This window comes from Natator depressus, chromosome 6, assembly GCF_965152275.1.
Source record: "Natator depressus isolate rNatDep1 chromosome 6, rNatDep2.hap1, whole genome shotgun sequence".
In the NCBI taxonomy this organism is placed as follows: domain Eukaryota; kingdom Metazoa; phylum Chordata; order Testudines; family Cheloniidae; genus Natator; species Natator depressus.
Window position 1 is genome coordinate 99,840,347 of NC_134239.1, and position 14,798 is coordinate 99,855,144.

General features: G+C 39.8%; 1 protein-coding gene across 1 annotated transcript in view; it reads left to right on the top strand.

Annotated features, from left to right (window-relative positions):
- Positions 1 to 9,702, top strand: part of KCNK13 (potassium two pore domain channel subfamily K member 13) — a 125,806-nt gene extending 116,104 nt beyond the window's left edge. Inside the window, exon 2 of the mRNA XM_074956106.1 lies at positions 8,148 to 9,702. Coding sequence (XP_074812207.1) covers positions 8,148 to 9,040 — 893 coding nt within the window. The 3' untranslated portion in view covers positions 9,041 to 9,702. The remainder of the gene's footprint in view (positions 1 to 8,147) is intronic.
- The last annotated feature ends 5,096 nt before the right edge of the window (positions 9,703 to 14,798 follow it).

The window sequence follows — 14,798 nt, forward strand, 5'->3', positions numbered from 1 at the left end:
GCTCCCAATTTTTTTGACTGGCACAGGGATTACTTGCAGCAGGTTGCCCCAACACACACTGAGACAGGAGGAGAGGTTCATTTGCATCCAAAGGGACTGTGAACGTCCCATTTCTATGCAGAATTATAGTAGGTTGTGCATGCAGAGGCGCATGATATTCTGTTCTTGCCTTGGGGATTTGTAGCAGTCTGGTGCCGTACATGACAATACAGTACAGGGCAGAAGTAAGTGCAGGCAATGCTTCAGAGGGAATCCTTAGAACAAGGATCAAGGAATGGTCACATTTGGCAACTCTGGAGCAGTTTGTGTAGAGCAGATGAAATGCTCGAGTATAAGCCAGGCGTAGCCAGCTGGTTTTCACTAAGCCTACCCTAAATGCAGTGTGGACACAGTCTGACATTTTCTTCTGGTGTCCCCATGTGCAGTGCCTCTACAGTGTTCTGTATCAACTGGAAGGATAAAGTGCTGTGATGTCCATCAGGGGCGGGATAGCTGAGAAAGGCACAAGGAGTCCTCCAGTAGGGCTGGAGGGGCATGGAGAGGAAGGAAGGTGATACCTGATGACACATCTACCATGTAGAGGCAGCAAGGGGGAATGGACAAGAGTCTTTTCTGGGGAATAATCTCATTATGCACATGGATTTTGGAGCATTTTGAAAAGTAAAGAAAGCTCATAACTGGGGGGCAGGGAGGGATGTAATATGGGAACCTCTTGTTCAGAAAACCGCAAATTTACATAATAAATTCTACTCTAGGCCCTGTTGTGATTCTTCAAGACAGTCTCCCTAAGCATGTGGATTTTAGAGCTTTGAATATTAAAATCAGCTCCTTATGGGGGGACTGTAAGAGGATCCCTCTGACCAAATGACCACAATTTGCATCACTTACTATTCCCCTGGCCTTATGGTGGAACAGTAACAGTATGTTGGATGGATGCATTAGGATTTCCATTTTCAGAAAGGTGAAAATGCCTATAAACGTTCTGGTTTTGTGTTACAGTATCATTTAAAATATTTATTGAAATGTATGCACTACTAGATTTTTCTATAGCTGTCTGTAGAAAAGAGGACATCATCTGATGTTTGCTGTGACTGTTTTTTAAAGGGCCATGTGACTAAAATCTGTATAGTGTCTGACTTTTTCTTTGGGCCCCTTTTTCACAGAAACTACAACATGTTGAGGGTCTGTTTCCTTTTTGTAGATTGGGTGAATTGTTATAGAAAATTGAAATTTGTTGTCTCTCTTTATTTTTCATGATAAACATAACTTACTGTTTTGACTGAGAAGAGTATCTTGATACCACATTAGTCAATGTCAAACTTACGCCAGTCCATAAAATAGGGTTTTCTAATAGGGAAGCACTTCCTGATGCTCATCAACCCTTTTGATCACGCTAATGTTGAGAGTCACAAGCTACTTGCTTTCCTTTGATCACATTCAGTCCCATGGTTGGTTTACTAGAATCTTTCATCATTCCACTCTTTAATGCAATTTTCCTTGACAATACTTCTAAAGTAAAATCTGAAATATCGGCTCTTAAACCAGAAGCTTAGCTCTAAGGCAAAACTTCCTGAAGGAGCCCCTGCAGAATGGACTTTTGTAAAAGTTGTGTGGTGCTCTAGTAAAACTCTCATTGACTTTAATAGGAGGTAAAACTTATTGTAATTCCCTGAAAAATTAGCCCTAGTAGAGTGAAATCATAAATCAGGATAAATATTCAGCAAACCATATTCAATGTTTAACATTAGAGTGCAAAGAGAAAAACATCACATTGGAAAAACTGAAGCTATTAAGGAGCATGTCTACTTAGTCCATCTGGATAAAGTGAAGTGTAATATCAGATACATGTTCAGTCAGTGGACTGTGGTTCTGATCCAAAGCTCATTGAAGTAAAGAGGAGTTGACATTTTTTGAAATTTTTCATGGAACAGAAATTACAAAAAATTCAGTTTGGAAATGTTGAAATGTTTCATATTGACATTTTTGCTTGAGCTAAACAATTCAAGATTCCAGAAATCAAAATGTTTCATTTTGGTTTCTTGAATGGATCTGGAATGCTTCATTTTGAGTCAGTTCAATATTAAACTACATTTCCCCAAAGTGGTACATTTGCCTCATCCGAGTTGTAGTTCAGGAGCCTGATGTCCCTATTAGCCAGGCTCCCTGGTCAGACTACATCACCCATAATGGACCCAGAGTCATGTGACTCCCATGATGCACCATGCAGATCAGTCAGAGGGAAATTCCCTTTGTATGATGGGAGATGTAGTCCTCTAAGGAGCCTGGCCCATATGAGAGAATGGGGGCCCAAACTACATCTCCCATAAGACAATGTACTGATAAGGATATGTATTTTAAGTTTTTGTTGAACTAATTTGAAATTAAATTTTTTGGTCAGTTCAAAACCCCAAAATATTCCAATTCAGGTCAAACTTAACTGAAATGAAATTTCATTTACAATTTCCTGACAGAAAATCAATTTTTTTTTCAGAAAATTTAAAATTTCAATTTTGCAGAAAATGCATTTTCTAGCAAAAAATCAATTCCACTGGAAAATTCCTGACCGGTTCTCTCTAAAAGCCAGATAGCAAACCTTGATATCAGATGAGGAAAAGGATAGGAAACAGATGGGTAAGACAGAAAGCCAAGGTGAAGAATATCCTCTAGACTGTTAAGAACAACAAGGGATCAGGTGTGTCAAAAGAAAAACAGATGGGAAGTGGTCTACACTTTTCATGGAACGAGAACCATAGGTGAAATCTTGGCCCTACTGACGTCAGTAGCAAAGCCTCCTTTGATTCCAATGGGGCAAGAATTTCACACCATACGTTGTGAATGCTGATTCTTCCTGTATGTAACTTCCAAGAGGGACAGGTGAGATGATAGCTTTGCACACTGAGCTCATGCCCAGGACAGGGATACTTGATGGCATTATAATAACTTCATCCTGAAGTAGAGATTGTGAGGCTGTAACAATGACTTGTTACATCCAAATGGAAGATTGGAAGTAGCAGTTCAATATACATAACTATCTGCTTAAATCTGTGAGGTGAAAACAACGGGTCTGACTTAATGTTGATTTTCTTTTCCTTTTCACAACCAAACCCCTCCGTGGCTACCTGATTTTGATGTTATACAGTAATATTTACACTTGTGTTCTAATTACTCAAACTGGGTATTTGTGTATGGCTTGGTTTAATGACCTAAGCATTTAACTGGCCCCAGCAAGGTTTTGATGAAGACGAATGGAAATGCTTGCACTTCTATTTGTACTAATTTTTCAGTTGCTTTAGATCCAGATTTAGCAGCAGAGTAGTATATTGATTTACACAGAGAAATCTATTTCTACCACCAAACAGGCCAGAGACTTCATTTATGTAGAAGTAAATCTCTGTCCCAAAAGAAAACAGGCTCTACAGAAAGGCCACAAGCCTATGGAAGACAGATTTTCTCTACCAGCAGATTGATTCTTCCTTCCACGTATGGCAGATCCTTTTTCAAAAGATGCCTACAATATTGTCAGATCACAGATGCTTACTCTGTGTGAACTCTCAGCTCACGATACTTATTCCTAAACCTTGCTCTTACACAAATAGAAATTGAATTAAAGTGAGAAAACTTGTTGATACTACAATTTTTCTTCACTTTCACTGGAAACCTTTGTGTCGTGCATTTCTAGCAATATCAACAATACATAGCCATATCCAGGCAACTGTGGATTGAGGGAATAGAATATTCGTCAGTATCTTAAAAACATGTAATTCTCCCACCCCCAACCCAACTGATTTCCACTAGATTACACATAATTCTGTCTTCTGTAGTCTTTCTGTGTATTTTGTCCATCAATAAGTGGGTTTCAAGACATCTGTCACAAAACAACTTTCAAAGTAAAATGTATTAATCATTCGGATTTCAACATCCTCCACTCATATCGTAAAAATCTTCATCCATTATTACATGCAATGCTTTTTTTATTCTGCAATTCTCTTCCTTTTATTTCTGCCTCACATAAATATATTCTTTTCATGTATTGCCCACTGTTGTTGTTTCCTCATACAGTTTCATTCTCTTCATTCCTTTCTTAGTCTGAGGCTTCACTTCTTGCTCTTTCACTACCACTCTAGCCTGCTGTTCTAGTTATTCATGTCGCTGTTTCCCTTCTCCTCTTGAATCACCCTTTTCAGTCTAAATTTGGACTGCTTGGTTTCTCCTGTCCACCTGAAATAGATCCCAGTCCAGTTCACTCAGGCTCCAACCAAAGTCCCTAATCTCAATCCAACTGAGATCCCTAATGTTCACTTTTGTGTCCACACTATTAACTACTCCAAGGTGAGGAACCAGAGAATGCTAATTATATCTAATCATGTAACTTCTAGGACCACATTTTTCAAGCAAGTAGGCAGAAGTCTACTCACAAAATGAGAATGCATATTTGTGTGCCACATTGACCAATAACAACATTTTGAGATACATTTTCTGATGTACGTGCCTGAGTTGCACCTGCCAAAAAACATGTAGGTAAAGTGCGTGAATGATTAGATGCTTAGAATGTGAATGTGATGTTTAGAATGGATAATTACTGGCAGGTTCAAATCTGTATTCACACCCCCGAAGAAGACAGCAAAAATAATGGGAAGGTCTATGTGCATGGCCAGCTACTTAAAGGCTGAAGTGAATCTTTAAGGGAGTAAGACCTCAAACTCTTTTTGTATCAGATCCAGGGACTTGCATGTTCAAGGAAATAGGAATACTTGAAAGCCCTCTATTTTTATGACTGTGCTCTCCATGGCCTAAGAAATCAACAACTAAAGGAGACACCGCTATCTGGTCATGAACATATTTAGAAAATGTTTTCACTGCTGTTTCTAAATTTCCTTCATATTAAAGTATAAATCTTTCAAACAAATAGATGATCCCATTCTTCGGTGATACGCATGTGTAAACTCCAGTCTGTAGCTCTGATACATTATATGATCGTGACTGTAGCAATGACTTCCTTCTCTAGTTCTAAAAAGTATGTTTTTCTTGGTACAAATATAAAGGGCCAGATTGTGTCTGACAGGAAGAGAAAATGCAAAAAGTCTTTCTGAAGTGGGACTGCTCCAGTGTTGCGCCAGAGCTGGTCCCAAGCTTGAAGCATCCATGCTGTATGAAGATGATCTATGATATCTAATGCCACAGAGAGGTCCAGAAGGATGAATATGGATCCCCTTCACTGGTCTATGGAGAGAAGGAAGTTAACCACAAGAGCAACGAGTGTTTCTATATCATATCATGGCCTGAAGCCTGGCTGAGAGGGATCCAGTGTTAGGGCTGGTCAAAAAAATTCTGTCAAAACTGTTTTTCAATAGAAAAGTAGGTTTTTGAAGAAACAGGTTTTTTTTCCAGAAAAAGTGTGTGCTTTCCACAGAATTTTCATTTTTCATCAAAAAACTGCCCCAAAATGGAAAAAGTTTAATCTGAAAATCAACATATTTATGCCACAAACTGAAATATTTTGATTCAGAAATGCTGCCAGAGTGCCTCATAGGAGCTGTAGTTCAGGTGCCTCATGTTCCCATTCTGCTCTGTGCACCAGGTTTCCTGGTAGGACTCCATCTCCTAAGGTGTACTGCTTCCCTCGCCAACAAGAGAGCCTGAGGTGTATCATGGGAGATGTAGTCCAACCAGGGAGCCCAGCCCATAGAGGAGACTTGGGAGCATGAGGCACTCCAGCAGTATTTCAGTTGGCAGCTGAAAAAAATATATCTTTTTTTGCCTAAAAGTAGAAATTTTCTGCTGCAGGAGGGAAAAAACATTTTCCAACCAGTTCTAGCCAGGATACCTGAAGCTGACAGATGGTGACAGAGGTTGCTGTTGCTAGGTTCTCAGTTAGCTTGCTTAGTAAAGGGAGATTAGACACTACATGGTCTTTTTGATTTTGTTCACAGGTACAATAGGTTCCCCACCTAGACCATTTGAAGTTTTAGGGAGAATGTATATGAAAGCAGACGACAGGCAGCAATGCTGTTTTGTTGTTTAATTGGAAGAGGGAGTTTTGGTTTTAGAGCTTTTTCTGGCCGAGCAAAGAGATTGATTTTTGGCAAAGAGCTGCTGTGTTTGCAGAGTATGCAAGCATGGGTACTTTTACCTAGACATAAGTTCTATTGATTTGCTCTTTAGTCACTGAATGATCGACACTACCCCTGACATCACACTAGAGAAAAAACGAGAGAAAAAGGAAGCAATTTCCCATCATACAGTATTTGCAGTGACCAGCTAGGCTGTTTGCATGACAATATGTTTATGACACCAGGAATCAGTTTGGCCCAAAATATTTCTTCATGAATGGATCTACACGCCATTTTGTAAACTGATTTAGCAGTGCGGCTAGAAGCCTACCGTTTATTTTTTCCACAACCCCCAGAAGACAATATTGTTAGATTTAGATTAATATCTGTACTGTACAGTGCTTTTAGGTTTTCCAATCTAGCACTACACGAAATTATCATTAGTTTCGATTAATACATTTTGAGATTTATAAGTAAAAAGAAAATGCTTTTTTTTCCTTTCTCCAAAAGGTCAAAATTGAGCCCACATTGGGAAAGAAAAAAGGACAAGGAACAGAGGCTGGGCTCACTGGCTTTCTGATTTAATGTCCTGTGTTTTCCATTATTTACAATTCATAATGGGTTTTCTGTCTTGAATGTTTGGGCGTCTTTATAGAACCTTTACTGCTCGGCTTGCACCTATGGAAATGTGCACTCAGATAGGAATTTTAAATGACAAGGGATATGAATTTTATGGGTTTGGGCTCAGGCTCTAGCCGCTATGTCAATGGCAAAACTCACGTTATTTTGAATGGGTATGGGATCAAGCCTCCAGCAGATGTTACGCTGCATCACTAACTCAACACAGTTTAGAATAATCTGCCTTAACTACCTAGGGCCAGCCACAGGTTTTGCTGTGCCCTATGGGACTTATCCTGTGCAGGCCTCCTCTTCCTCTCCACTTGCAATTTGGTCTGCTGTGTATCTACAGATTTGACCGCCATGTCTTCCAGCCTGCTGTAGATGTAAAAACAGGGATGTTCCCAGCTCCCCACCCTCTATTTGTCTCTTCTGGCACAAGAGCAATGCACTTAGAAATACTGAATACATTTCCCTTATATCCAATTCTCTAGTTCCTTTATTTCATGCAGTTAATATTCTGCACTTACAGACAGAGGAGAACAAATGCAGATGTGTGTCTTATTCAATGTGCTATTTTTTTGTTCTCTCAGCAAGACTGCTTTAACTTAATTGGACAGTTAACTAATCACTTGTTCAACTTCTCTAGACCCTGTTCAGACTACAGCAAACATATTCAACATGTATATTACCTCTAATGCCCATCATATTTAAGACAAATTTATTCATTTTGATTCTTTATAAACATCCTATTTAGGGCAGTTTTGTCTTTTCAATAAATATTAGCCCCAAGCAAAAATGGGATTTTCAGACTGGAAAGAAAAAAAATCCATGTGGGACTATTTGCAAAGGTGCAAAACATATCTGAGTTGGAAAGCAACACAGAAGAAGACAGGAAAGCAGGGCCGCTCCTGTAATGCTCCAGCACAGATGTGAACTGTGGAGCAGAGCCCGGGCAAGTGGGAAAGAAGGGAAAATCTGGTAATGAATCAACATAGGTCTGACCATGAGGATTAATCCATTCATTGACTGTTGAAGTAAATGGGAATTATTTTATTGACTTCACTGGACTTTGATCAGGCCAATGAAGCAGAACAGAATGCAAGAAAAAGAGGTCAGCATAGTAATTCAGAAGATTAGCTCTGAAACAGGGAGCCGGGCACAGGGTTGTGGTAAAGTGCGCTCTGCAGCAGATAGCAGCTCAGATCCTCAGTTAAACAGCTCTTTCTTCAAATGTATTTGCTTTCATTTATTTCATTTCATTTCTAATTAGGGGGAAGTGCCCCTCTGCTTATTTTTAGCACTGGAATAATGTGGGTCATAAGCATGTAGAACTTGGAGAGAATTCCCAGCTACTCTTTCAAAGCTAATAGGAGCCATAGTGATTTCCTGCCGGTTGTTTTGGCTTGCATGTGGCAAAACCCTTGATGCTGTAACTAAGGGGTTATTTTTGCTCAACTCTTCTGTTTTTTCTTCCAGGGTTCGGCATGACTACCCCAGCCACCGTTGGAGGAAAAATTTTTCTGATATTTTATGGCCTTATAGGATGTGCAGGGACCATTTTATTCTTTAACCTGTTCCTGGAGCGCTTGATCACGGTCATAGCCTACATCATGAAATCCTGCCATGAGAGACAGCTGAGGAGAAAAGGGATCCTCCCTCATGACAGCCGGCGGGGCTCAGGGAACTCTGAGGTGGACAGCTTGGCAGGGTGGAAGCCATCTGTGTACTATGTCATGCTCATTTTATGTGTAGCATCACTCATCATTTCCTGTTGTGCCTCTGCAATGTACACACCGATTGAAGGGTGGAGTTACGTTGACTCACTTTACTTTTGCTTTGTGGCCTTCAGCACTATTGGTTTTGGTGACCTGGTCAGTAGCCAAAATGCCCAGTATGAAAGCCAAGGCCTTTACCGATTTGGCAACTTTGTCTTCATATTCATGGGGGTTTGCTGTATCTATTCCTTATTTAATGTGATCTCGATTGTTATCAAACAGTCCATAAACTGGATATTAAAGAAGCTGGATTGCAGGTGCTGCCCCAGATGCCAAAGAAAATTCTTTAGGTCACGGAGGAATGTTGTGATGCCAGGGAATGTCCGGAGCCGGCGGAACATCTCCATTGAGACTGATTGGGCCAATGAGAGCGACACAGATGGACGCCGGCTGTCTGGAGAGATGATCTCCATGAAAGACTTCTTAGCCTCCAACAAAGTGTCACTAGCTATCATGCAGAAACAACTGTCAGAAACTGCCAATGGCTACCCAAGGCAGTTGAACTCTAGTTCTAAACATAATGGATTCTCTGGCGGGGTGGGAGCCCTAGCGATTATGAATAACAGGCTGGCAGAGACAAGTGTGGATAGGTAAAAAAAAAAATCAAAACAATGGGAAATGCATCAACAAGTATAGAAATAACTAGGGAATGAATGTCATCAGAGAAGCGGAGCTAAATGAGCAGGACACCTTTTGTTAGAAGGTCTCTCACTTTGGAGGAGGGTCTGTCAGTTAACATCTGTTGTTCTTTGCACTACTCAGATCTCTATCTTCCTTTCTCCCCTTCTGTTTGCTCCCTAAACAGGTCACTGAAGGATATATTTCAAACTAAATATAATGTAGCCCCAACACCAATTTTCTATGGCCTGTCTTTCCTGTATTTACGTTAAGGTCAGTTTCAGGAATAAGGAATGGATGGCCTTGGGAAACATCACCCTCCACAACACCGGACTGAAATTCTGTATCAAACTGATATTTAGTTCAAAGATGGTATTGGGGTTTTTGTTTGTTTTTTTGTCCCATTCTTTTCAGACAAGCTACATTCAGAAACCAAAAGAGGAACCATTATAAGCATTTCTCTGCACCATCTATACTCTTGCACTCCTAATTTCAGTGAATGAAAATCAAATAATTTCTCTCTAAATATAACTTCTCGGAACAGATTCCTGTTGTGAAACAGATATTTCGGTAAAGCCAGATTCTGCTGTCAGATACAGTGGTATAAATCTGGAGTAATTTCATCAGAGTCAATAGAAGCGGCAAAGAATCCTGCGGCACCTTATAGAGCATAAGCTTTCGTGGGTGAATACCCACTTCGTCAGATGCATGTCAGTAGAATCACTCTGCTGTTACACTGGTGTAACTGAAGTTGACCCTGAGAATGTAATTTAGTCTTCCCCTTAGAAGGACATTGTCAAAAATGATAGAGTCAAAATTAGACTTACTTTTGCTTTCTTATGTGCGTTTGCAAAGTACATTTAATACTTGCTAAGTTAACTTTTCCTCTAAAAATTGAATCAATGAAATTTTCTTTAGGAAAAAAAAATAAATATGGATAGACAGATCTCATGAGCAACCCTATAGTAACAAACAGGGACTGTTTCTCATACTGTGTGTACAGTGCCCCATCCTGATTGCAGTCAATGAGCACTGATGTAACACGAACATTTAATAAGAATGTTTACACAATGAACAGGTTTCACTGCAGAAACAGATTGCAACTTCAACATTCCAAGGCATTATTGCAAGTAACCATTAGCACAAGAAATGTAAGAAATAATGAAAAACACTTTTGACAGTGTCCTTTTTTAAAATTTGAGTAAGTATCATACTCCTATTTTCTGGTCTTTGGTGATGATAATGATAGGGTTTTGATTGAGAAAATGGAAAATTTATAACTCACCATTTTGCTAAATGAAAGAACCTGAGAGCTCATTTTGAACTGGCTGAAGACCTAAATGAGAACTGTATTAATGGTCAGAAAAACATGGAAACAGGAAATTAGATAAGTTAATGGATGTAGGGTGGCATTTTGCGTTAGGTAACAGTAGAAATAAGGGCTTAAATTAAAAGGATATTGCTAAGTAAAAATTCTAGGCCAAATTCTGCTTCTTTTACATCCATGCTATTAAAGTCAGTGAGGGATGTGGAAGTAAATGAGTGGAATTTGGTGACATAGGACCTGTTCTAGTGTCTATTGAAGTCAAGGGAATTGGATATAGGCTCATAGAGTTAAACAAAGTCTTACTTGCGGTACCCATAATACCATTTAGATTATTACAGTTTAAATACATTTTAAATAGTCAATATACTTTTCACCATTTATGCAGTTTCTTTTTTTCATTTCATTTATGTGGAACAATGTAGGTGGACTGGTCTGTTCCATTTGTGTTAGGAATCCCTTTCTGGTTCTGGTTCTTCTGCCTCACCAATTACTTTTGTGTCTGGATTCATAACACTGCAGGGGAATACTTACATACTTTAAATATAAACTGCATTAAAAATATTATGATGACATCTCATATAGGGTTTTGTAATTCAACACTTTAAAAACAAAACCAACATGTTGGTTCTAAGCTACTGCACATCAGCACTGTGTATTTAACAATTACGTTGTAAAGAATAGTAAGCTGTTTGTAGGATTCCACAGCTAAAGAGTCCTGATCCAAGGCCAAATCCTGCTCAACTTGCTTACACAAGTAGGAGCTCTGTTTGAAGATGGTGGGCCTGATTCTGATCTCACTCAGTTTTGTACAGCTGGCATCTCCATTGATTATAATGGGATCACTCCTTATTTGCACAAACGTGAGATCAGAATCAGGCCCAGTGGTCCTACTTATGTGAGTAAGGCAAGCAGGATTTGACTTCTACGTTCCTAAAAACAGCAATGAGTTGCCATTGATGCATTTTGGAAGACAATACCCACCTCTGTTACATTGACATGTTATTTTCTGAATTTCCTCTTCTGATCATTACTGCATGTTAAGATACTTGGATGTAAAGAAAATAGTTCTTCTATGTATGCTGCCTCTATCTGGATTCTTTCACTGATGCCTCTGTTCAGTGCCTCTCGTCACAGAATTCACCATCATGGAAGCAATTCTGATGTTGCAAATGATCAGAAATCATTTAAGGCTAGATCAGTCCTTCAGGTGGAGCCCTCAGAAGAGGCAAAGTCAGTGTGGCCCTTGAAAGGATGCAGCTTGCTTCTCCCCTTGTGCCTGGCCAGCTATTCTTGCCAGTGAGTGGGGCAGGGAGAAGCTCTTGCAACTCCCTATCTTGTCCATCCCGTGCCTGGCCAGCTATTCTTGCCAGTGAGTGGGGCAGGGAGAAGCTCTTGCAACTCCCTATCTTGTCCATCCCCTCCCCACCCACTTGCTTATAGGTCAGACCATCTGGAAATCATACGTCTTGCTTGACACAAGAGCCAGACCCAAGAGCCAGTTAGGTCTTACTCTGCTGAGCAGTAAGATAGGGAAGAGGGGAGAATTTACTCCACTTATTTCCTTTCTCAACTGAGTAAAACAAGGGCACAATGTGACTGTAAATATATAGGCAAACAATTTATTATTTATTGAATGCCATTATTCCATTCGCTGGTCAGTGTTATGTAAACACAGAGGAAGGCAAGGTCTCTGCCTCAAGGAGCTAACAATCTAAATGCAACATAGACAAGATAGGTTTAGATATAATGTGGTATCTAAATTAGAAAAGAAATAGCTTCTGTTTATAGATATACACGTCTTAGACAGCAATGATGGGAAAGGAAACAGAAAAAGAATATGAGTGTTATATGGTAGAGGAGACTGGTAAAGTATTGCAATCTGTAGAGTGGGATAAGAGTATGGTGGTAGTTATTTAGCTCATAGAATATGGTGTATCCAAGTAGCAGATCACTAAACTGGCTGTTGGATTGTTTCCAATGTTCTCCAAGTATGTGACAATTGCTGTGTTTCTCTTTAGCTAAGGAATCTTATTCTGTGATACTTAGCCGCAGTTATTCATTGTCAAAAAGGAATCTTTACCACCCTTAAAAAAACAATGAGAAAATTTCATGGTCGTGAAAACAAAGCACAGTACATAGGAATGCCCATACTGGGTCAAATCAATGGTCCATCTTGCCCAGTATCCTGTCTTCCGACAGTGGCCAATGCCAGATGCTCCAGAGGGAATAAACAGAACAGGCAGTCATCGAGTGATCCATCCCCTGTTGTCCATTCCCAGTTTCTGGCAGTGAGAGGGTAGGGACACTCAGAGCATGATGTAGCATTCCTGACCATCTTGGCCAATAGTCATTGATGGACCTATCCTCCATGAAGTTATCTCATTCTTTTTTGAACCCTGTTATAGTACAAGTTCCACAGGTTGATTGTGCGTTGTGTGAAGAACTATTTCCTTTTGTTTGTTTTAAACGTGCTGCCTATTAATTTCATTGGGTGACCCCTGGTTCTTGTGTTACATGAAGGAGCAAAGAATACTTTTTCTCCACACCATTCATGATTGTATAGACTGCTATCATATCCCCCCCCGCTTAGTCACATCTTTGCCAAGCTGAAAAGCCTCAGTCTTTTTAATCTCTTCTCATATGGAAGCTGTTGCATACCCCTGATCATTTTTGTTGCCTTGCTCTGTACCTTTTCCAGTTCTAATCTGTCTTTTTTTGAGATGGGGCAACCAGAACTGCATGAAGTATTCAAAGTGTGGGCATGCCAAGTAATTTATATAGTGGCATTATTATATTTTCTGTCTTATTATCTATCCATTTTCTAATGGTTCCTAACATTTTGTTAGCTTATTTGACTGTCGCTGCACATTGAGTGGATGTTTTCAGAGAACTATCCACAAAGACTCCAAGATCTCTTTCTTGAGTGGTAACAGCTAATTTAGATTCCATCATTTTGTATGTATAGCTAGGATTATGTTTTCCAATGTGCATTATGTTGCATTTATCAACATTGAATTTCATCTGCAATTTTGTTGCCCAGTCACCCAGTCTTACCAGATCCTTTTGTAACTCTTTGCAGTCTGCTTTGGACTTTACTATCTTGAGTAATTTTGTATCATCTGCAAATTTTACCACCTCACTGTTTACCCATTGTTCCAGATCATTTATGAATATGTTGAACAGTGCTGGTCCCAGTACAAATCCCTAGTATTTACTTCTCTCCATTGTGAAAACTGACCATTTATTCCTACCGTTTGTCTCCTGTCTTTTAACCAGTTTCTGATCCATAAGAGGGCCTTCCCTCTTATCCCATGACTGCTTACTTTGCTTAAGAGCCTTTGGTGAGGGGCCTTGTCAAAGGTTTTCTGAAAGTCCAAGTACATTATATCCACACGATCACCCTTGTCCACACGTTTGTTGCCCTCTTCAAAGAATTCTAATAGATTGGTGAATCATGATTTCCCTTTACAAAAGCCATGTTGCCTCTTCCCCAACCAATCATTCAGTGTAGAGCCAGAAATAGGGTAGACCAGTGCTGCATAAGCTTTTTCATACACTGTAGCTCTGCCATTATATACCAATCCTGAATGTAACCTTCCTCTGCTATCTCAGGCACAGGCTTCTTATGAGCAGAGTTACCAGTTGCAATGAATTCTATAGTGAACATAAGAACGGCCATACTGAGTCAAACTAAAGGTCCATCTAACCCAGTATCCTGTCTTCCGACAGTGGCCAATGCCACGTGCCCCAGAAGGAATGAACAGAACAGGTAATCATCAAGTGATCCATCCCTGTCGCCTATTCCCATCAGAGGGTAGAGACACCATCCCTGTCCATCCTGGCTAATAGCTATTGATGAACCTATCCTCCATGAATTTATCTAGTTCTTTTTTGAACCCTGTTATAGTCTTGGCCTTCACAACATCCTCTGGCAAGGAGTTCCACAGGTTGACTGTGAGTTGTGTGAAAAAAATACTTCCTTTTGTTTGTTTTAAGCCTGCTGCCTATTAATTTCATTTGGTGACCCCTAGTTCTTGTGTTATGAGAAGGAGTAAATAACACTTCCTTATTTACTTTCTCCACACCAATCATGATTTCATAGACCTCAATCATATCCCCTTAGTCTTCTCTTTTCCAAGCTGAAAAATCCCAGTCTTTTTAATTGCTCCTCATACAGCAGCCATTCCATACCCCTAATAATTTTTGTTGCCCTTTTCTGTACCTATTCCAATTCCAATATTGAGATGGGTGACCAGACCTGCATGCAGTATTCAAGATGTGGGCATACTATGGATTTAGATAGAGGCAATAAGATATTTTCTGTCTTATGATCTATCCCTTTTTTAATGATTCCCAACATTCTGTTCACTTTTTTGACGGCCGCTGCACATTGAGTGGATATTTTCC